The sequence below is a fragment of the Aedes albopictus genome, chromosome 2 (assembly GCF_035046485.1).
Source record: "Aedes albopictus strain Foshan chromosome 2, AalbF5, whole genome shotgun sequence".
Lineage (NCBI taxonomy): Eukaryota > Metazoa > Arthropoda > Insecta > Diptera > Culicidae > Aedes > Aedes albopictus.
In genome coordinates this window covers 490,259,046-490,284,552 of record NC_085137.1, presented here as the reverse complement: position 1 = coordinate 490,284,552, position 25,507 = coordinate 490,259,046, and the positions used below count along the sequence as shown (strand labels likewise).

General features: G+C 40.7%; 2 protein-coding genes across 4 annotated transcripts in view; one reads left to right on the top strand and one right to left on the bottom strand.

The window, feature by feature from the left end:
* Nucleotides 1-25,507, bottom strand: part of LOC109423306 (uncharacterized) — a 764,938-nt gene that overhangs the window by 637,966 nt on the left and 101,465 nt on the right. The gene's annotated exons all lie outside the window — the stretch shown is intronic.
* Nucleotides 19,700-21,652, top strand: LOC134286962 (uncharacterized protein DDB_G0271670-like; the record flags this gene model as incomplete). Its single annotated transcript, XM_062848675.1, has 2 exons — nt 19,700-19,894; nt 20,039-21,652. Coding segments are annotated over exons 1-2 (1,809 nt in total), but the record flags the coding sequence as incomplete, so codon positions are not given.

The following is a 25,507-nucleotide window of genomic DNA, read 5'->3' as shown; positions in this document are numbered from 1 at the left end:
GGTATTCCTTTTTTGATTTTTTTCCGGAAAGGTATACTTCCGGATTCCTTCCAGGATTCCTGAATTCCAACCGATTTCTCTTGGAGTTTTTCACGGGGATGCTATTTCTTCCCAGAGTTCCTCCAGTGTTTTGCTCAAAGAAATTTTCGTAGGATTTCCACCAGAATTTATTGCGAATACTCTATAAGAATATCTTTCGGGATAAATCGTGGAATTTCTTTCGGCACTCCTCACGGAAATTTTACCCGATTCCTTCCGGTGTTCTTCATGGGACTTCCCCAGAAGATCTTCACAGAATGTCTTTCAGAGTTGCTAAAGGAGTTATGGGGTTTCTACTGAAGTTCCTCCAAGGGTTTCTGAAGGAATTTTTCAGAAGAGATTTCTATCATTTTTTTCCTGTGATATCTTCAAACCATTGCTTTGGGCTTTCTTCGAGATGTTCTTCCTAGTCTCCTACAGGAATTTGTTAAAAGTTTTCGCGAGGTTTATTTTGAAGTTTTACCTGAGATTTTTCTCGGAGTATCTCCTGGAACTTCTCTCAGAAGATTCCTTCCGATGTTGATCATAAGATGTCTCTCAGAGTTTTTCTTAATTTACCCTGGATTTTCTCCTAAGATTTTTTTCCAGAGTGCCTTCTGGGATTTCCACAGGAGTTATTGCTGATATTTCTCATTGAATTCTTCTCTTGCATTCTTTCAGAGCCAGGCTGTTTCTTGTAGTTGTACCGGATTTCTTGCAGTGATCCACCTGAGAGTTTTACAGATATTCTGTGCATTATTCTCAAAATTCTTCCCGGAAACTTAACCAGAAATTATTCCGAGATTCTGCATACTCCTTTAGGGATTTCTCCCAAAGTAATTGCAGGGATTCTTCTACGGGTTTTCCTCAGAATGTCTCCTGAGATAACTTACGAAATACCTTATAAGAAATTCATGGAGAAATATTCGAGTGTTTCTTAGGTGATCTACTGTATGTTGGATGTCTTCAGTTATGTTGCTGGCTTTTCAGTCTTCTGGGAGAATCAAAACAACTATATGTTTTCTTGATCCGACGTTTCGGTCCTTATTGGACCTTGAAAAAGGAGCTTGGAGCGGGAATCGAACCCTCATCCACCCCGACTCTAACCGCATGGCTACGAGGCGAGGTTCAACCAATGACATTCTTGAAGAAATTTTGAATAATTTTGGATGGATCTTCAGGTGGAATCCAGCGAGAATCTCTGAAAGTATATCGGAAAACCTTTGCAAGAAATATCGGGACGTACTCAAACAGATATCTCGTGTGAAAGAATCCTACGGAGAGTCAGGAATAAACTTTGGATGAAATTTCAGGAATTTTTGAAGAGTAGGGGAACTTACGTATTTTCGGCAGTTTTGTTCTCTTCGTCATGGGGTTTTTTTGAAACCTGTTGAACTCAGAGTTGGCATCATATCCTTCCCAACCAAGCTGAATATGATCAAGTTTCAGGCAATTTGGCCGGCAAAAATCCCTCATGACGAAGAGAACAAACCTGCCGATGATACCCTAAGTCACCCTTTATAATTTTTAGAATATTTGGGTTGTTTTATAATTTATTTAAGCTTATAATTCAAAACTTTCAAAATTTCATCTGGAAAAACCTGGAAAACTCAGGGAATTTTATTTTGAGTTATGAGTAGACTCCCTGTGAAGAAACAGGGGTGTAAGCAGTAATAAATAACAAAATTTCCAAAAACAAATAAAAAAAAATGCATAAATAAATCAAAAGTTTCCATAAATAATTGATTTTTGAGCAATTAAAAACGTCAAAAATGCAAATTCAACTGTTGCAATAACAAAAGCCATTTTTCCCACCAAAAAACTTCGAATTTTCCATAAATAAATTCGATTTTTCCATAATAAATTAGAAAAATCACAATAAAAAATATCGAAAAAGCAATAAATAATACAAAAAGTGCAATAAACAAAAAAATAAATTATTAATAAATGTAAAAAAGAGCAATAAACGTAAATGCAAAATCATATAGACCATGCGGTGAAGCCGCATAGAGGATTGAGGAACTGAGGCGGCAGAAGGCCGCCGAAGTTTCCGATATCCGATGCATCGCAACTGCATCGATTCAGTTCTAGGCAAACTACAGATCCAAGAACTTGCCCGGTGTAATGCAAACATAGATGTTATCCCTTTTTTAGATCCGACGAGCGATAGCGAGTTCGGACAGCAAGTAATTGCTCGGTAAATTGCAATCATAGTTACGCAAGTTTTTCAGTCGTTTCAGTCATATAAGTGCGATTCAGCATTTCACTGTCTCATACTTTCCTGCATTTGGTCATGGGTAATTTCGTTATTTTCTATTGCATTTTTTGAATTTTTTATTGCTTTTTCGATATTTTTTTTATTGTGAATTTTCTAATTTATTATGGAAAAATCGAATTTATTTCTGGAAATTTTGATGGTGGGAAAAATGGCTTTTTTATTGCAACAGTTGATTTATTCATTGCATTTTTGACGTTTTGAATTGCTCAAAAATCAATTATTTATGGAAACTTTTAATTTATTTATGCATTTTTTTATTTGTTTATGGAACTTTTGTTATTTATTACTGCTTACACCCCTGTTTCTTCACTGGGACTTTTCGAATTATTTATGGGAAATTTTGTATTTACATATTATGGAACGTATTGTTGTCTGCGTAATCATTTCCTAATAACTTTCTACAGGTCGGACTCGATTATCCGGAGTCAGATTCTGATGCTTCTCAAACATATATCTGGAGAACGAAATGCTCCATAAAGCTGGAATTTTGACATGTTATCAAGTCAATTTGATTAGTAATCAGACAAAATTTCAGCATCTTACAGCATTCCGTTTCCTAGATATTATATTGAGAAGCGCCACAACCCGACTCCGGATAACCGAGTCCGACCTGCATTGAGATTTAGGCTGTAGGTAATTGGTCGGTGTTAAGGCAGATCGGAGCACGTGTTTTTCAATGTTTCCGTGAAAATTGCCTGCAAGCTCTTCAGGTATCAAATCAAGCGTATTATATCGCATAGTCCTTTCCGATTTAACGCCGACCAATTATGGTGGAAGACTTGCCGGTGGGGCTCATGGAAATTGAACTGAAAAATATTTGCCAGAATACCTTTTAGGAGTTTTGACCGTTACTCCAGAATAACTCAAGATTTTTTCATGGGTTTATTCTGGATTCCTTCAGAAATTCCGAGTAGGATTCCTTCAGGAGTATATTCTTAGATTCTTAAAGAGGTTCTATATGGGATTCCTCCAGGACTCTTCCAGGAACTCGTCACGGGATTTCTTCAGATATTACTTCCGCCATTTCTCCGGGAATGACTTCTGGGAGATCCGCAAAGCTTCCAGTAATCCATCCCGAGATTCCTCTAGGAATTCCTTCTAAGATTCCTCTAGAATGTCCCTCAGTGATTCTTCAAGGAGGTCCTTCTGAGATTCCTCCAGTTCCTTTTAGAATGTTTCCAGAAGTTTGTTTCTATTTCTAGAATAGACCAATTGTTTCGACTATTTGAGAAATCCCAGATGGGACCCCTGTAGACATTTTTGCAGGAATTCCTCAAGAGGCGATCCAAATATAACGTCCATAATTTTTCGGGAAATCCAGACCCCCCTCCCCAGTGTCACGCTTCTTCGTATACTTAATACACGAAGCGTCACACTTTCTTAGACCTCCTCCCCCTCCACCTAAACGATGGACGTCATGTTTGAATGGCCCCCAAGAAAATCCTTCAAAATTTTCATAAAAAACTCGCAAAAGAATTCCATACGGAACGCCTGGACTCTGGAGTATACTGCTAACTATAGTTACCGTCGTGCGGGGTGTCATTGGGCCAAAGTGGGGTGACATTGGGCCACTATTCCGTACATTTAAAATACGACGGGAATGCATTTTGTGTGCTAAACTACAAGCATACATAATTCTAAGATACTTGGCATCCACCGTCAAGTTCTCTGACTTATATTGAATCCGTAGGATCGATGGACCAATGTTACCCTCTAGGCCCAATGTCACCCCTAACGACGGTACATAAGGAATTCCACGGAGAACTGAAGGAATGCCGTAATTAACACCTTGACAATTTTCTTGGAATTCCATATATACTTCTGAGAATATTCCAAAATGAACTTCCAGAAGAATCTGAAGAAATCACGGAAGGAGTTTTTAGAAAAATCTCGGAAAGAGTTCCCGAAGGAATTCAATCACCGTCAGATATCCTGGCAGAAGGGTCTCCAGTTAGCCTAGTGGTTAAGGTTATGGATCGCCAATCCGGAGACGACGGGTTCGATTCCCGTTCCGGTCGGGGAAATTTTCTTGACTCCCTGGGCATTGTACTTGCCTCACAATATACAAATTCATGCGATGGCAGGCAAAGAAAGCCCTTCAATTAATAACTGTGGAAGTGCTCAAAGAACACTAAGTTGAAGCGAGGCAGGCCAAGTCCCAGTGGAGACGTAGAGCCATAAAGAAGAAGAATCCTGGCAGAATCCCGGAAGGAATTTCTGAAGGAATCCTGGAGGAAACCTCACAGAAATTCAAGAAGAGATCCTAGAAGGAACTCTTGGAGACAACTTAGCAGGAACTTCTGGTTGATCTTGGATGATAGTTCAAGAGGAATTCCAGGCGAAACTACTGGAGGAATCCTAGAAGCAACTTTTAGGATTCTATCAACATCATTTCATAATGCCTTCTGAAGCTTCTTCCGGTATTCCTCCATTAAATAATGTCTTGGGTTCCTCTAATAGTATCTTCAAGGGTTCTTCCCATAGTTCCCTTTGCGATTCCTTCGACACTTTATCCTGCAATTACACCAGGAGATGTTTTGGGATCCCTCTATGATATTCACAATAAATTTCCTTCAGTAGAAGTTCTTTTCGAGATTGTTGGAGGAATGCACTTCAGGGATTCTTCAAGAACTGCTTCCGGAATTCCTTAAGTTTTATTTCCTAAAATCCGTCTACAATTTCTTGTGATAACAGAATTCATTTCGCAATTTATTCTGAATTCCTCCATGTATTCCATCCTCCAAAAACGTCATCTAGAGTTTCTCCAGGAACTCGTTTCAGGCTTCCTCTAAGAGCTCGGACCAGCCTCCTTCAAGGTTCAAGAACTCTTTCAAGAATGTTTCCTAGAATCACAAATAAACGGACGTAACTCTTAAAGAATATTCAGTAAAAGTTTTGCCTGATGTCTTTTTCATGAACACGCTGTCACCTAATGGTAGAACCACGCGGGACACTGTCGGAGATGATGAATTGCACTTTGACGTTTACCTAGTACGCATTACTACTACACAAACCGCTTGCACTCTTCAGTTGCATCAGTCAGCAACGTGTACACTAGCAAACGTCAAAGCAATCGAACACTATAGTGCCTCAGGTGGAAGGGTCACGGAAATCAGATGAAATTGAAATTCGTCGTTAAATGCATGCACCAAGCTCTTTTGAAGAGTGTTACGTCTGTTTATCTGTGTCTCTCTCCGGAATTCCACCAAATTTTCCTAATGAAAAAATCCTTCAACAGTTCATTATGGGATTGCTTCAGAATTTATTTTTTATGGAACTCCTGGAGGAACTCAAGAATCCCAGATGGTACTTCTGAAAGAATCCTGAATTAATCACTGGAAAAATCTTGAATTATTCTGGAATCACAATCAAAATTCTTGGGAAGTTCATGCAGATTTTCCAGAACGAGAATGCGAGAACTCGTCCCGTTCCACCTCTTCAATAGACGAGTGCACCGATGAACTGCATTCATCGCGGTCCGAGAATGTTAACACTAGAGCGGGGCCGCTTCTAATCAGAAGTGAACGAACGGGAAGAATTCCGCCACAAAACGGATGCTAGTGACCGGTGCTCGGCTCAACAGGGAGCGAAACAGAGTGGCAAGAGCAGATGAGAAACTAATTCACCGTAGCAGAATGAAGAGAGTATGAATATTTGATGAGTAGGAAAGCATGATAGAAACGATGTGCGGAGCTTTTATGAAACTGTTAATGGCACGCAGCACAAGACTGCGCGTGTGTCTTGTGTGCCCGCCATGTGCAATGTCCGTGAGGAAGATCTTAGAAAATTGGTGGCATGGTAACAAGGAGGGAATAGGATTAACATAGTCGATGACGGTCAGGCAGTGGATTCACCAACACTGGATTAGATTAAAAAGGCCTTTATGGAACTAAAAAACAGTAAAGCTGCAGGAAAAGGGCGAGATTCCGTTTGAACTTCTTGACCGCGAAAGTGGACAGCTGCGTCAATTAATCCAGCAAATTATTATAAAGATATGGGAAGACATGTGGGAGGATGACGAACTGCCCACCAGCTGGTTGGATGGCCTCATATGTCCTATCTGTAAGAAGAGCACAGAGTAGAATGTGCGAATTTAAGAGGATTTACCCTTCTAATTTTGGCGTGCACAATATTTTAGTGTGGCCTGTTCAACAGTAAGAGACCTATACCTAGGTCTCTTGAGGAGTCCTTCCTAGGCGAATACCAGGCTAAGGCTAGCTTTGGTGAGGACCTACCAACAACGAATCAAATATGGATGATCCTGGACAAGTGTTCGGACGACTTAGAAACACAATTTCCACAGCAGTGTTTTGTATTTACAGCAGCTTAAAACTAAATTTATTGCGTTAATTATCATTTATCAGGGTCACAAATATTTACAAATTTACATTTTATAGTTTCCTTTCAAACCCCGTTTTGTTCTTCACAGGTAATATCCGACTGCTCGGGACTCACCAGCTGATCTACAATTCATGTCAATAAATATCAAATCACATACATTTTTAATACTAGTCTACTTACAAATAGACCTGTGCGCCGCCACGCCACGCCGCCGCCGCCGACACTTTTTGTCCCACGCCGACGCCGATCCAGGTATCGGCGGCGCGCCATACGCCGCTGTTTGTCACGCCGCCGATTTTCATTTTTCGCGCCGGTGATCAGTGCTTAGCTTAGCTTAGCTTAGACTGACTGCACATATCTATGGTTGCTACTCCGTGATTGACCCGAACCAATGATAGTTGCACAATGAATCAACTGAATAATTGACAGGGAGTGGTCAACATTCTCACTGTGCACGCTTCAGAGGCTCTCTTTAACGGTACAATAACGGCGCCGGCCACGTCCTTGCAGTCAGGTTGGAAGAGGGAAGGAATGTTAATAGCAACCTTTGTTATGTGAAAGTTGGCGTTTACCGCACGTCTCCACCAAAGGCTGCAGGAAGGAGTGATTGTTAGTAGGAAAGGTATCGTTGGGTCAGGATTCACTTTGATAAGTAATATGACTTTTTGAAGTTGAAGCATGCCGACTGCAGTGATGTTGTTCGCTTCACGCGGAAAGCAAACAACCAACCACCCTCGTCTGGTGGTCGCTCGATATTTGCTACAGAAGAAGCAACAAAATATGCAGACGGAAGTGCTATTGTTCGCATCACGCGGAAAGCAAACAATCGACCACCCACGTCAGGTTTTCGTATAATATTTACAATTAAAGACGCGACAACATATACAAACTTAAGCGCTATTGCTTACTCCGCGCGGAAAGCAAACAATCAGCCACCCGCGTCAGGTGGACACTAAAGATTTATAACAAAAGACGTGACAAAACATGCCATCTGATGCTCTATTGCTCGCTTCACGCGGAAAGCAAACAATCGACCACCCACGTAAGGTGATTGCTCAATATTTATTCAAAAAAATACAGACAACAAATATACATAGACAGATACATTGAAAAACAGTGTGTCGTTAGAAGATTGCACAAAAAAAATGAAATTCAATTAAAAGAAGAAATAATTTGTAAGATGCCATCACGAACAGTGACGAAACGGAACAAAAATCCAAGTCGACACTCATGGTGACGAACTATACAAAGTCAATGAAAATATATTTGAAAAGAGGACATTATAAACATATGAATACAAACTATCACCTATGTTATAAAATTTAATTAATATAATAATTGATTTATAGAATCCATAGAAAGAGAATAACAAGGAACAAACTCACCGGATAATCGCCTGCCATCAAACGAACTAAAAATGCGAAAGGAAAAAATAAGTCGGAGTACCGAAGGCAACGCGCGCGCGAATCCTGCCTCCAGCTGCCGAGCCGTCACAACACACACTGCAAAAAGCGGCATTTCGACTTTGCTTCCAAAAACACACTAAACTGCCCCGTACGAAGACGAGCACTGTGAAATAGACGACGACGACGCGCTCGCGGCTGAACCAAATGAAAAAGCGGCATTTCGACTTTGCCTCCAAAAACACACTCACTTTTCGCGCCGGTGATCAGTGCACGAACAAAATTAAGTTTATATAAAGTTGAGATAAACAAATCTCACGATCACTATCATAAGAGTTCGATTACAATAATTGATTTCTCAACTCTTAGAACACACATTCACATCTCTCCAGACGCTTCTTTAGAGAATCTTCCAGAAGGATTTAGTGATGCCTTCTGGAGATCCACCTGGGATTCCTCCAGAAAAATCTTCAGGGATGCCTCCAGGATGTTTTTTTTTTCAGGAAGATCTCGACAGTAGTAGCTACCTTCAAAAATCATTTCAGGAGAATTCAGGGATGCCTACTAGAGATACATCAGAGATTCATCCAGAAGATCCTTCAGGAATTCTTCATAGGAGGTCCTTCAGAGATTAGTCTGTGAGTTCCTTCATTTGTTGCTTCAGAAGTTCCTCAGGAGTTCCTACAGAAGTATCTCTAGAATTTAGTCCAGGAGTTTTTTCAGAGATTCCTTCAGGAGATCCATCAGAAATTCCTGGAATTTATTCAAGAATCCCTCCTGAAATTCCTTCGGGGATTCCTCTTGGAGTTACTTCGGGATGCCTCTCGAAAAATTTGCAGAGATTCTATCAGGAGTTCTTCAAGGATTGCTCCAGAAGTTCCTTCGGTGATCTCTCCAGGAGTTCGCTCAGGGGTCTCCCTAATAGCTTAGGGTTCAGGGATGCCTCCATGTGTTCATTAGGAATTCCTTCAGAACTTCCTTAAACGAAGTTCGTTGAGGTATCCTTCCAGAAGTCCCTTTTAATATTCTTTCAGGAGAATTCATAAATGCCACCTGAAGATCCATCAAGAATCCCGTGAGAAGTTTCTTCAGGAATTCCTACAGAAGGTCTTTAGAAATTAGTCTAGGAGTTCTTGCAGGCATTTCTTCTGAAGTACCATTAGAAATTCCTACAGCAGTTCTTTCCAGGAGTTCCATCAGAGATTCCTCCAGGAGTTTCAGGGATTCTTGCAGATGTTTCTTCAGAGATTCCTGCTGAATTTCTTCAGGGTTTCCTACAGAAGTTCCTTCAGAAATCATTACAGAAGTTCCTTCAGAGAATCTTATACGAAGATCCAGGAGAACTCAGGGATTACCCCAGAAGTTTATTCAACGATTCCTATATAAGAGTTCCTTCCAAGTGTTCTTCAGGATATCCTTAGAGGATTGTTCCAGAAGTTCTTCCAGGGATCGCTCCTTGGGTTCTTTCAGAGTGTAGATTGAGATTTTTTTCAGGAAGACTCACGGATGCTTTCAGGAGTTACATCAGAGATTTCCCCAGAATCTCATTCAGGAATTCCTACAGGAGTTCCTTCAGGGAATCTTGTAGGAGGCCCTTCAATAATTCCCTTAGGATTATAATCAGGCAAATCTCCAGGATATTCTTGAGGGATCTTTCATGGAGTTTCTACAAGAATTCCTCAAGGATTTCCTTCTGGAAATCTTTAGAGAATACCTACTGCAAATTCTTCCCCCTACCCGGAAAGATCCGCTGAAAATCCTTCGAGAATTTCGCCTGGAAATCCTATGGATATTCCTACCGGAATACCTTCGAGCATTCCCCTGAAATCCCTTCAGGGATTTTTCCTGTAATTTCTTCGGGGATTCCTCCTAGACTTCCTTCAGGGGTTCCCCTGGACTTCCTTCGAGGATTCCTCCTGACTTTTTTCCTGGAATTTTTTCGGGGATTCCTCTTGGAATTACTCCGGAGATTCTCCCTAGGTTTTCTTTCGGGGTTTCCTCCTAGACTTCCTTCGAGGATTCTTCCTGAAATTCTTTCGGGGATTCCTTCTAATATTCCGTCAAATTTGTTTGGTGGTTCCTATGAGAAGTCTTTCGGAGACTCCACCTTGAATTCCTCCAGGGATTTCTCCTGCACTTCATTCAGGGATTCCTCTTGGATTTCCTTCGGGGATTCCTCCTAGAATTCATTCTGGAATGTCCCATGGAATTCCTTTGGTGATTCTTTTTGGAATTCCATCGGGTATTCCTCCTAGACATCTTTCATGGATTCCACCTAAAATTCTTTCAGGGTTTCTCCTGATGTTCTAACGTGGATTTCTCCAGATTTTTTTTCGTGGTTTCCTTCTGGAATTTCTTTGATGATTCCTCTTAGAATTCCTTCAGAGTCTTCCTGGATTTGCTTCAGTGATTCCTCATGGAATTCCTTCAGTGATTCCTCATGGAATTCCTTCAGGAGTCCTTGTGGAATTCCTTTGGGATTTTCATCTGGAAGTATTCCGCTTGGAAATCCTTCGGAGATTCCTCCCAGAATTCCTTTAGGGGTTCCCCCTGGGATTCCTGCAGGGATTTCTCCTTTCATTTCTTCGGGGATTTTTCCAGGAATTGCTTCAGGAATTCTTCCAGGAATCCCGTCGGATATTCCTGCTGAACCCCCTTCTAGGATTTCTCCTGGACTTCCTTTGGGGAGTCCTTCTGGAATTCGTTCAGGGATTCCTTCTGGAATTAACTCGAAGATTCCTCCTTAAATTTCTTCTAGAATTTCTTAGGGGATTTCAACTGCAATTTATTTGGGGATTCCTCCTGATATTCCGTCAGGGATTCCTCCTGAAATGTCTACGGGAATTCCTCTTCAATTTTTTCCGGAGATTGCTCCTGGAATTCTTTCGGGGTTTCCTCTTGGGGTTTCTGCGGGAACTCCTCCTAGAATTATTTCAGGGATTTCTCATGGAATTCCTACGAGGATTCCTCCTGGATATTGTTCGATGGTTCCCCCTAGAAATACTTTGAGGATTTCTTCTTGAATTCCTTCAAATAAAAATCGGGATTTTCATGGGGATTCTTTCTGGACTTCCTTCGTCAAATCCTCCTGGGATTAATTTGGGGATTCCTGTCGTGGTTTCCTCCTTGATTTCCTTTGGTGAGTCCTCTTAGGTGTCCTTCGAAGATTCTTCGTTTCTGTTGTGACGATTTTTGTCTCAGAATTATTTGTATTGAAACTGAAAATAATATTTCGATAGGTATAAAATAGGTTCTCTCTGCTATTTAAGTTGATTAATAGATTCAGTGGAGAAAGTGCTCAAAGCGAACAATGTGTTGGGAAGCTGCTCCTTCGGAAATTATATGAAATCCTAGGATGTAAGTTTGTAAATAGTAATTAGTTGTAGTTTATAATTAAAAATAATATATTCCAGCATTGAAGCTAATCGAAAAGGATTTGCTGTCAATAAGTGTTCTATTCCGGGGGAAACTGTCCCAACACTTTCATTCTTTCAAAAAATCCTCACTCCTCCTGGAATTCCTTCGGGATTTCCTACTTGAATTTCTTCGGTGATTTCCCCTAGAATTCCTTTGGAAATTCCTCCTAGTATTCTCTCAGAGATTTCTTCTGGAATTCCTTCAGAGATTCCTTTTCAATATTTTTCGTTGATTCCTCCTTGAAATCCTTTGGAGATTCCTTCTCGAAATTCTTTAGAAATTTCCGAGAATTCCGTCGGGGATTCCTCCTGGAATTCTTTTAAAAATTCCTGCTATAACTCTCTTGGGATTCCTGTTTTAATTCGTTTGGGGATTTCCTTCTGAAATTCCTCGAAAACTTCAATCAGAGATTTCTTCAGAATTTTTTGCAGAGAGCTCTAAAAGAGATTCTTGAACCGCCAGAGATTGCTGCAGAAGTTTCTTCAGGGTTTCATACAGCAGTCTTGCAGAGATTGGTCCAGAATTTTCTTCATGGATTTCTTCAGGAGTTTCTTTCAGGCTCCTCCTAGGATTGCTTCTGAGCAAGGTTGCGACCATTCATTTGCAAAGATTTACATTCATTTGCTATTATCTCAGTTCAGAAGCATGTTATCGAAAAACAATGTATGGATGAATTAAACCTTGTAGTTTTATCTGAAAGTTTGCCGAATGACATTAGGGTCGCAAGCGTATACCAAAGTCGTGAGCGAGCTGTGAAGGCAACTCTCCACGCGTTGAATGTAAATTTCATTCACGCTGTGGAAAGTTGCCTTCACAACTCGCTCACGATTTTGGAATGCGTGTGCGACCCCAATGTTATTCGGCAAACTTTCAGATTAAACTACAAGGTTCTGAGTTTCCTGTGACTTAATTATCAAGTTTGATAGCTTCTGAAGTTTCTGAGAAAACAAAACAAAAAACTGTAGCAAAATCAATATTTAATTGTGCCTAATTTGCAATGGAGTAACGCAATAATTGCACTAAGGATACTGGTAATGTCTAAATATATATCTCATTTATGCCCATCCCAACAAACATTTAAGCTGTACAGGAGTGGAACGAAAAAAACTCTTGAGCAAATTTTAATTTAAGAAACTGTTATTCAACTAGTTCTGTTTCTTGGGATGTGGCGCCTGAGCCTTCCAAATAAACGAATAAGTAAAAAAAATCGCAACAGGTCTAATCACGCAGTCACGGACCCGAACAGAAATAAAAAAGGTATTCATTCTAACGTAATAGTTTATGCCATCAATGATCATGAAAAAGCTCAGACTACACTCAAGGGCGTAAGACAACTTCTTCGCTTTGCCAATGTTGAAATTATGATCAAATTTTGGTCACGCCGATTCACGCCGCCGCCGCCGCCGCCGCTGGTCAAAAATGGCCCTCACGCCGCCGCCGAGCAAAATATAGTCGGCGCACAGGTCTATTACAAAGAATCCGAAACAACTCAAACAATCTACGGACTAATTCTTTATACGGCTCCAATTTCCACCTCTTCAACAAACTCAAATTTACTTCAAATTAACTTTTCTAATGCACTTTCTTCAAATTGCAATGGCACCGATTCTCTCACTAGCTATTTCAGTCTATACCTATTTCTTTATTTACATCCTTTACGCTGCCTGAATACACCACCAAATTTTCGCCAACCTTTTTCACACTCTACTATGCCACTGTGGCGCTACCTAGTTGTCACCGTCGCGCGTCTGCTGCTGATGGTATTTCGATGCTGCGTGGTGCGTACAGACAAGTTTCGAGAACACTTTCAAAAATTAGTGGTGTGATATTGATCTCATCAGATCATAAGGTTTTACAATGAAGTCACCCAAGCCAAAGTGGAACTTCGTGGCCGTGCGGTTAGCGTCACCAAGCGTATAATCGTACCAAGCCATGGGGCGAGGGTTCGATTCCCGTTCCGAGTGATGAAACTTTCAGCAAGATATGTCTCTTCCTCGTATCCACTGGTGCTCGTAATATGTGTCATGTCCGTTGTCTAGTGTTAAGTTTCGTTCAGTCTGTACAGCCTCGGCTGAAGACGGTGTCCGTGTCTTTTTTTTTTCTTTTCAAAGTACATGATCACTGGTAGAGACAAATGCAGACGTGCGATTGATGGAAATCTTTTTGAAGATGTGGAAGAATGGGCAAAAGAGAAAAAACTGTGCTCACTTTCACATTTAATTAAAAAAGAGTGTATTTCAAATAATTATGAAAAGGCACCTAAACGAAGCGAATACGCTCCACTATTGCAACATTCACCACCTTCAAAAAGCAATAAAAGAAAATTCCTCTCGACTCCTAGGTCACAGGCAATATGACTGGCTTGAACCAGACACAACCACACGCTGGCTGTGTCATATTTCATCGTTAACACACTGCGGACGCTTCGGTTGAGTATCTTGTTAAAGCAATGCAATATCGAAAGGAAGTGAGGCCACCTGCAGACCAAAATTACTGATGATGGTGCGAGAGTTATAGCTTCCTGTCAAGGAAAAAATATGAATTGGATGTGATGTGATCTCGCAAAGGCAGAAATAGTAACATTGTAACACGGAGAAGGTCTTGTCTAAGTGAAAAATGTACATATATGAAAAGCAGTACCAACAGAGAGCTAAACTTCAATTCTTCAAATTCGGAACACGTCCAGTGACCTTGACACGAACATTATTGGTGAAAGCAATGGACTAGACGACAATTGTTGAAGCTGAACAGAGCACGGTACAGAGTCATTGCGTGAGTACACCATCATGGGGATGGTGTCAAAATAGAATAAAGAAAAATGTCTTCGTGTTGGGCAAAGGTGAAAGTTGAGGATCGGTTTCCGGTTCGTTCTAGGGGGACATGACAGGTGGTGGTGATGGTGTTCAATTAAGTTGCCAGAGTAAGAAGGAAATGTGAATGCTTCGTGCTTCTTTCGAAGTGTCCCATCATTCGGATGGCTGCCACGTGCCTTGCGTTCTAGAATGCTGGCAATCACTCTTTTTGACTACGTGGAGTACGACGTTTTTGGAGAGCATTCAGCGCTGTGGAATGTAGTTTGCATTCTTGACATATTCTCTTGAGCTACGACGCAGAAGAAAGTGAAAAATTCCAGGTTAAATTTCAAAGTGCATCGGTTTTATGCCAGTTTAGCCATTTTCTTATCTTTAACGCTGGATCAAAACCAACGCAATAAAGCAAATACAAATAGTGTATTTCCACCGAATCTGGGTTAATTGCTTTCTATTTAAGTGTCCTGTGGCACTTTTTCGCACTGTGTTAACAAACGGGGCACTTAAATTGCTTCATCACTAAATGCGAACTGGGTGTCGAGCTGAACTGAACTCATCAATCATGCAATTCATTCAACACGTTATTGTTGGGTGGTTATTTGATGGTTGGTTGCTAGCAACGACAATCGCTGCGGTACTTTATAGTTGCGTCCTTTTAGCGACACTCCCGTTGCCAATACGGCCCTCGACCAATTGTAGTTGCGAAGCCAAGTTGACAGAAACAATTGAATTAAAGCAGAACAATAGCTCAATTGCGCGTGACAAAGCACATTATGTCAGCATTATCGACTACGGGCTATAAATTAACATTTGAGCTGTCATTAAATAACAATTCATTAATTTCATTTCAGAGACGGTACAATGGAAAGTACGTTGTTTGCAGAACAAAAGCTACTCCACTGACGCCTGACCCGAGCGGTTGTAGATCATTGTCGATTATTATAACACACCTTGATAATAGTAGTTTACGCAACAAGGTGCAGAATGAAGATTTTTACAGCACGAGTTGTACACTTATCCAACGAGGCTTGCCGAGTTGGATAAGTACGACGAGTGCTGTAAAAATCGAGTTCTGCACCGAGATGCGTACAACGTTTTTTGCAATTTCATAAATTACCACTTTAGGATAGTTTTTAACAAAACTTTTTCATCAAACTGCACACTGATGTTCATAGCCATGTTTAAGAAAGTATGATCATAGCAGGTTATGCTGTGCAGTTGTCACAAATTTTGAAACCTGCGTACAGAAAGCATCAAGAAGTTGACGCAACGCAAATCAGTGCTGTAATGAACCATTACCGCACTACTAATGTGGTGTGGGAAAGTAGGCCTTTTCCTGGCAGATTTGCGTGAGGTAAAACAGCCTATTACGATGAGAAATTGCAAAAAATAATTTATGCTGCCGTGATACGTAAAATGACTAAAAAAAACGTATATCTGTTGTTTTTTAAACGATTCTCAACATGTTCAAATCAAAATAACCGGTATAATGGTTTTTGTTTCTCTGCCAGGAACAAAAAATGGTATTGAACACATGATTCCGAAATCAAACTGGGGTATCGTGCGTTAGGTTTTTTTCCCGGATGCTGGTACCAAAGTGTAAAAAATTCTAAGATTGAAAGTGAAGAATGTCATTCTCATTTTTTCATTCTTGTTTGGCCACATTCATTGTCAGCTGAATGCCTCTCTTTTGTCATTCTATTCTCTGTCACGAATATTTTTTTCGCATGTCGTAAAATGTTTAAGACGCACAATCCGACTTAATGGGCAAATAGAGCAGATAACTAGTATTCTAACTAACTACTTTACACAAGTTATGAGGTGATTGGAAGTACATATAATCGGGAGTTACGGTCTAGTTATATGTCACTGTAAAAATAGTCAGTGACAAAAAAATGAATAAATAAGTGAGACAATTCAGTCACCAAAATGAAATTGAAAATTGAATTTGAAAATTTCCAAAACTCACGTTGAATTTCACTCTTTCAAAATGAAAATTTTAAACTCTAGCTGGTACTAATTGATTCTGCCAATACATCCCAAGCTTCGTGAATTCACTATTTAAGGCATTTTTTGTCCCATGGCCACATGCAGGAATCTTCCGGCTATTTGTTTCCCCTGAGGAAGTGACCAGTTTTTGATCAATTTTGAAATCTTCTATGCGTCATGCCATTTACGAGACAAGTTTATTGAAAGCTATATCAGAGCATTTCTGACCCGGGAGCGGATCTGGTGTAATGGCTCAAGCCCGTGACTATCACGCCGAGGGCCTAGGACTGGGATCGAACCCCACTCATGGCATACTAACAAAATGAGAGTGCTTCCTTCAGAAGGGAAATAAAGCCGTGGGTCTCGAAATGAACTACTGGCTATAAATCTCGTTAATAAAGATAAAAGCAGTTCTGATCCCAATGGTCACAATTCGGGATCTACCGTCCACCTGGTTTATTGGTAACATGTCAAACTCTTTTTTTTTGTCCCGCCACATAGCCCTACAAAGGTTTGAGCTAGACGATATATCTTTAAGATAATTATTAATAATGATCAATGAAATCAGATTTGCGAAATAAAAACGGTCTGATTCTTATTACAGATATAAACAACATAATTTGTCATACTATACAGCAAAAACATAAATTTCAAAATACTGCTGCTCTCTTCTACAGATGTTTGCAAGCGTTACTAGCAGTCTTGCGAATAATCGCGACCATCACGAGACAATCACATGAACCGCTTTCTGGAGTCACCGTTCCCAAGGTGATACGAACCAGCTAGCATGTCACGCCTGGAATGACAAACATGTTGTGGGATCCACCCTTCGCAGCTTTGCAGCGATAGCAGTTGCTGAGTATGCTTCAGGCGGGTTGCGAGAGAATCAATCTCACTGAGATACGATGCATAACGGGCGAAGTGAGAGTGTTTGCCGTAGCCAGGGCGAACTGCGTGGTGCGCTCAATGTGTGCGTTTAAACTGAGCCATGCAAAACGAATAGGATTTATGACGTAGTACCGTGCTTGTGATAATACACATGCATAGTTTTACATGATGTTGCGCGTGCATCTGCTTGAGGCGACGGAGAGAGTCATGACACTCACATGAGCCGTATCCAAGTTAGGATGATTGTAGCAAAACAAGGGTGACCGGGTGACTATGATGGGATTCTGTCTTTTCGAGTGTTAGCGACTGTATAGAGAGCGAATCAGAAACCGCAGAGACAGGGTGATACAAGCTTGGTGTTTATCAGCTTTTTTGTGACTTGTACGCTGATGCTTCGCGACACTGGTTACTAGTGATCATGAAAGATCAGAAAATCAAAAATATTGCGAGGATTGATAACGTTCGCGCGATGTCAAAACAGTCGGCAATATTCTCATTCTCAAGAAATTCCCGACATTCAACTAGACAACTCACTACTAATCTACAGAATCCTTCAACAGTACAAATATTCCATATGATAAATAAATACAAAAATGTCATTTATACCTGTCACCGCGCGCGAGACTCAAACTTTTGTAGACTACACAAAATAAGTTCAGTTAATAATACTACGTCAACAAATATAAAATCCATCATTATCATCGGGGCGACCATTATAGTTTGTTCGTGCCTCCTATTACAAAATATAAATTGTCCACAAAATATCCGTTGGTAAACTTCGTCAAGATACAAAATCTAGTCAAGAATAAAAAGTCAACAGAGTAGCTGTTCAAAAAGCAGCTTTTACGTGTGAAATACATAGTCTCTTAACCTGTGATAGAGTTGCTGCATTCGTGATGTGGTCAGGCATCGAATTGAAAACATTTAAACCTTTATAGTACAAGGAATTTTGTGAAGCACCATGCAAAAACTGGGGTGTTCGTATTTGATCCGCGTTTCTAGTGTTATAACTATGAATGTCACTTCCTCTTTCAATTCGGTCACACAAATATCTAGGCAGCATACCATTCTTTAATTTAAAAATGAACACCAACGTTAAATACACAATTCTTTGCTTCACTGACAGCCACTGAAGGGCGTCCAACAAAAAAGTTGAGGAAGTGAATCTGTTACATCTTAAAATCAACCGCATTGTTTTATTTTGCAAACGCTGTAGCCTTGATATTTGTGTTTCATTAGCTAAAAACAAAATGGACGGGCAGAACTCAATGTGTGGAGAAATGATTGATTTGTACAACTGTATTTTACTAGCAATAGTCAAATCGTTTTTTAATCGACATAGAATACCATACTTTTTGGCTATTTTCTTGATGACATTGTCGATGTGAGCGTCAAACTTTAGTCTGTCATCAATAATCACGCCAAGATATTTAATTTCGCGCACGCGATCAATTGTCTCACCATCAATTTCTACAGAGACTTCAGAGTTAACTCGACTCCGCGAAATGACCATGAATTTAGTTTTACTAATGTTCAATTTCAGCTGTTTGTACTTCAACCATTTACTCAGAGAACGTAAATCTGCATTCATATGTGAAACGGCTTCCCTCAAATCTTTTGCTGCAATGAATATCACGGTATCATCGGCAAAAACATTAATATCACAAAACCGCAAGACTCGACGCATGTCATTGATGTACATAATGAATAAAACGGGCCCTAATACACTCCCCTGTGGCTCGCCTAGGCTGTTAACCACGGGGCTCGAAATCGAATCATTAAAAACAGTCCGTTGAGTTCTGTCAGACAAAAAGCTTTCGAACCATCTGTATGTAGAACCCGAAATTCCAAAGCGCTTCATTGTTTCCAGCAACAAGGGCCGAGAAATCGTTTCAAAAGCGCGTTTCAGATCCAAAAAAAAAACAGCAACAATAGTATCTTTACGCTCTACATTTTCTTTCCATTTCGCTAGCACCAAGTTCAATGCGGTTTCACAGGAATGACCTTCCCGATATCCCGATTGCTCTGGTATTAGCCAATTATTACTATTTAGATATGCTAACAGCTGGCCTTTTACAACAAGTTCCAATTTTTTTTCTAATGTGTGCAACATATTGATGGGACGAAACTCTTCGGCTTTAATCGTTCCAGCAACTTTTTGAATTGGAATCACTATGGATTCCTTCCAAACGTGCGGCACGTGCCCAGTTTGTAACGATTCATTAATCAGGTCCAGCAGATTGTGTCCAATGACATCAAAGCAATCTCGCATTTACATTATCTACGCCAGCCGTTTTACCCATAGAAAAGCAAATATTTTTTAGTTCTTCCAAAGTTATTGGGTGAAAAGATTCAAATATACTATTGATGCTAATTGGCTGTTTTAATTCGTCAGGCTCATCTACTAATTCAATTGATTGATTAATAAATAAAACACTATCGACGAAATATTCATTAAATCTACTCGCTATAACTTGTTCAGACTCTTCTAATGTGCCATTGAAGGTTATGGACCGCGGTTTAGATGTACTAGGTGTCGTGTCCGGAAGGACACCATGGCCATTCCGATTCAACTGAATCGGCCGGATCTCAGCACTAGCGATGCGCCCTGCGATAATCCAACCTACTCCTTCAAAATACTTTACAAGACTGACGTTTCGTTTCCCGTTGATCGTTTATTCCGTTTGCTTTGTTTATCCAGCGGCGCATCACCGCTGCTACTACTATATGCCCTGTTGCTCACTTTATCAGTATGCCTCTCAATCCCTACATTCTCCCCCTGTCCTACTCTCGTTGTTGAAAAAGTTATTTTTTTTTCATCATCATCATCATCATCATCATCATCATCATCATCATCATCATCATCATCATCATCATCATCATCATCATCATCATCATCATCATCATCATCATCATCATCATCATCATCATCATCATCATCATCATCATCATCATCATCATCATCATCATCATCATCATCATCATCATCATCATCATCATCATCATCATCATCATCATCATCATCATCATCATCATCATCATCATCATCATCATCATCATCATCATCATCATCATCATCATCATCATCATCATCATCATCATCATCATCATCATCATCATCATCATCATCATCATCATCATCATCATCATCATCATCATCATCATCATCATCATCATCATCATCATCATCATCATCATCATCATCATCATCATCATCATCATCATCATCATCATCATCATCATCATCATCATCATCATCATCATCATCATCATCATCATCATCATCATCATCATCATCATCATCATCATCATCATCATCATCATCATCATCATCATCATCATCATCATCATCATCATCATCATCATCATCATCATCATCATCATCATCATCATCATCATCATCATCATCATCATCATCATCATCATCATCATCATCATCATCATCATCATCATCATCATCATCATCATCATCATCATCATCATCATCATCATCATCATCATCATCATCATCATCATCATCATCATCATCATCATCATCATCATCATCATCATCATCATCATCATCATCATCATCATCATCATCATCATCATCATCATCATCATCATCATCATCATCATCATCATCATCATCATCATCATCATCATCATCATCATCATCATCATCATCATCATCATCATCATCATCATCATCATCATCATCATCATCATCATCATCATCATCATCATCATCATCATCATCATCATCATCATCATCATCATCATCATCATCATCATCATCATCATCATCATCATCATCATCATCATCATCATCATCATCATCATCATCATCATCATCATCATCATCATCATCATCATCATCATCATCATCATCATCATCATCATCATCATCATCATCATCATCATCATCATCATCATCATCATCATCATCATCATCATCATCATCATCATCATCATCATCATCATCATCATCATCATCATCATCATCATCATCATCATCATCATCATCATCATCATCATCATCATCATCATCATCATCATCATCATCATCATCATCATCATCATCATCATCATCATCATCATCATCATCATCATCATCATCATCATCATCATCATCATCATCATCATCATCATCATCATCATCATCATCATCATCATCATCATCATCATCATCATCATCATCATCATCATCATCATCATCATCATCATCATCATCATCATCATCATCATCATCATCATCATCATCATCATCATCATCATCATCATCATCATCATCATCATCATCATCATCATCATCATCATCATCATCATCATCATCATCATCATCATCATCATCATCATCATCATCATCATCATCATCATCATCATCATCATCATCATCATCATCATCATCATCATCATCATCATCATCATCATCATCATCATCATCATCATCATCATCATCATCATCATCATCATCATCATCATCATCATCATCATCATCATCATCATCATCATCATCATCATCATCATCATCATCATCATCATCATCATCATCATCATCATCATCATCATCATCATCATCATCATCATCATCATCATCATCATCATCATCATCACGCTTTTTGTTTCGGCTTACCCTCTCGGGGGAATTTGCCTCAGCTTACCCTCTCGGGGGAATTCGCTTTCTTATTTGGCTACCCTCTCGGGGGAATTTGCCTAGCTTACCCTCTCGGGGGAATTCGCTTTCTCATTTGGCTACCCTCTCGGGAGAATTTGCCTAGCTTACCCTCTCGGGGGAATTTGCTTTCTTTTTTTGGCTACCCTCTCGGGGGAATTTGCCTAGCTTACCCTCTCGGGGGAATTCGCCTCAGCTTACCCTCTCGGGGGAATTCGCCTCAGCTTACCCTCTCGGGGGATTTCGCTTTCTTTTTTGGCTACCCTCTCGGGGGAATTTGCCTAGCTTACCCTCTCGGGGGAATTCGCTATTTGTTTCGGCTTACCCTCTCGGGGGAATTCGCCTCAGCTTACCCTCTCGGGGGAATTCGCTTTCTTTTTTGGCTACCCTCTCGGGGGAATTTGCCTAGCTTACCCTCTCGGGGGAATTCGCTATTTGTTTCGGCTTACCCTCTCGGGGGAATTCGCCTCAGCTTACCCTCTCGGGGGAATTCGCTTTTTGTTTCGGCTTACCCTCTCGGGGGAATTTGCCTCAGCTTACCCTCTCGGGGGAATTCGCTTACTAATTTGGCTACCCTCTCGGGGGAATTTGCCTAGCTTACCCTCTCGGGGGAATTCGCTTTTTTGTTTCGGCTTACCCTCTCGGGGGAATTTGCCTAGCTTACCCTCTCGGGGGAATTCGCTATTTGTTTCGGCTTACCCTCTCGGGGGAATTCGCCTCAGCTTACCCTCTCGGGGGAATTCGCTTTTTGTTTCGGCTTACTCTCTCGGGGGAATTTGCCTAGCTTACCCTCTCGGGGGAATTCGCTATTTGTTTCGGCTTACCCTCTCGGGGGAATTCGCCTCAGCTTACCCTCTTGGGGGAATTCGCTTTTTGTTTCGGCTTACCCTCTCGGGGGAATTTGCCTCAGCTTACCCTCTCGGGGGAATTCGCTTTCTTATTTGGCTACCCTCTCGGGGGAATTTGCCTAGCTTACCCTCTCGGGGGAATTCGCTTTTTGTTTCGGCTTACCCTCTCGGGGGAATTTGCCTAGCTTACCCTCTCGGGGGAATTCGCTATTTGTTTCGGCTTACCCTCTCGGGGGAATTCGCCTCAGCTTACCCTCTCGGGGGAATTCGCTTTTTGTTTCGGCTTACCCTCTCGGGGGAATTTGCCTAGCTTACCCTCTCGGGGGAATTCGCTTTCTTTTTTGGCTACCCTCTCGGGGGAATTTGCCTAGCTTACCCTCTCGGGGGAATTCGCTATTTGTTTCGGCTTACCCTCTCGGGGGAATTTGCCTCAGCTTACCCTCTCGGGGGAATTCGCTTTCTTATTTGGCTACCCTCTCGGGGGAATTTGCCTAGCTTACCCTCTCGGGGGAATTCGCTTTCTTATTTGGCTACCCTCTCGGGGGAATTTGCCTAGCTTACCCTCTCGGGGGAATTCGCTTTCTTTTTTGGCTACCCTCTCGGGGGAATTCGCCTAGCTTACCCTCTCGGGGTAATTCGCTTTTTGTTTCGGCTTACCCTCTCGGGGGAATTCGCCTCAGCTTACCCTCTCGGGGGAATTCGCTTTCTTTTTTGGCTACCCTCTCGGGGGAATTTGCCTAGCTTACCCTCTCGGGGGAATTCGCTATTTGTTTCGGCTTACCCTCTCGGGGGAATTCGCTTTTCATTGTACCTTACTTTGTTATGTATAATAAAATATTTGATGTAATTTCAGTCACTTCTGATATCCGCATATTTACCAAATCTGCATTAACACGTTAAAAGGGTGTCTCACGCCCCTTTAACCAAACGTACCTCTTTGTCATGTCAATATTTCTAGATTTCTAAGTGACTTCTATTAAATATCTGCTTAAATGTCTACTAGACATTTTATTTAGCCTAGAAGATATTTGTTAGACATCTAGTTGAAATTTCCGAGTGGGATGCAGAAATTATATTAATTTCAGCAGAGCGAATAACAAAAAAACTGCAAAAACACATCTCAACCAGCAGAAATGGACCATCTCCTCTCCTTCGCAATTGAAACAACAACTACAATCCGCCCCTGCATATGAAGACATTCAACGCAGCTGCAACTCACATCACAACACAACGACGCGACTCTTTCATTTTCCCCCTACATTTGCTCATCCAAAGTCCAAACTATGCAAACGCCAACTCTTGCCCCTGGGTTGGGCTGCTCATCGTTCCAAAAACACAACAGCGCAGCGGCCACGTCATCAGTCAGTGCTCTTCCAGCAAAGAAAACCGAAACCCACACAAGAACCCCCTTGCACCGGACTACGGTTTACTTGTTCCAGCTGCTTCTGCACATCGGCAACACCGAAAATGCTCTTCCTCAAAACCTTCCTATGGGAGCTTACCTACCGGCTGTGCCATTGTCGTGTCCGGAAGGACACCATGGCCATTCCGATTCAACTGAATCGGCCGGATCTCAGCACTAGCGATGCGCCCTGCGATAATCCAACCTACTCCTTCAAAATACTTCAGGCCAAACATGTCTAAAGGTCCAATCTGCAAAAGAGAGGCTCTCTTTGGGTTCCCTCTCTTTCGTTAATATCTCAGCTGTTTATTTGTATTATGATTGTCTCCTTGCATTGAACGATGGTCAAAACAATCGTCTTTTGATTTGTACTGCAAAAATAGTTGAAAAGTGTACCATTACATTGCAATAATTGAAAGAGAAAGTGAACAAAGAGAGCCTCTCAATTGCAGATAGGACCTATTGAAATGTTTGGCCTGACTTTACAAGACTGACGTTTCGTTTCCCGTTGATCGTTTATTCCGTTTGCTTTGTTTATCCAGCGGCGCATCACCGCTGCTACTACTATATGCCCTGTTGCTCACTTTATCAGTATGCCTCTCAATCCCTACACTAGGTTTTAAAAGATACTACACCGTCTTCAACCAGAGGTTGCACAGACTGAACGATAACTGACATGAGGCAACGGACAACACACACGAAACACCCAGTGGTCCAGTGGAGAATTTTTCGTTAGACGAAAAGTTTTCACCGACTGGAGCGGGAATCGAACCCACATTCCAAGGCTTACGAAACGCCTAGACGGCTGGCGCCGCTAACCGCACGGCCACGAAGCCTACAAAAGACTTTAAAATTTTCAATAACTCTTTGCTGTTGTTTTGATGCTGATCAATTTTCCTCTGAACATACTCGCAACGAGTTTGTTTAACCAATTGCGAGTATTTATTGCGCGTGACCTTGTACTTTTGCCAATTTCTAAAATTTTCATTTCTACGCCATTTTTTGTACAATTTGTCTCTTTTGCGTTTAAGACGCAGTAGATCCAAATTGTACCAGCTGTTCGTATTTTTTAATGTAACAACTTTATTTTCGACTAGTTGATTGGTACAGGTTTTCAGGACGTCAGTTAGAACAGCTGATTTCCGATCTAAAGAACCGTCGTTTGTATGAAAATCCACACCTCTTGTAACAAGACTCGAAAGTGCTTGTTTTGAGTACTTCTTCCAACACTTTAATTTTACAACATTACAATCCTCTCTGTCATTTTCGTCAATATTAATTACTAAAGTTTCATGGTCAGTTATTTTTAATTCTGGACTTACAACAACATTTACAGTATTAAAATTTGAATAAACATGGTCAATTAGAGTTTTGCTGTTTTGGGCAATACGCGTAAAATCATTTACTTTTTGTTTCAAATTATAAAAGTCTGCTAGCCGTTCCAAATGATTCGAATTCG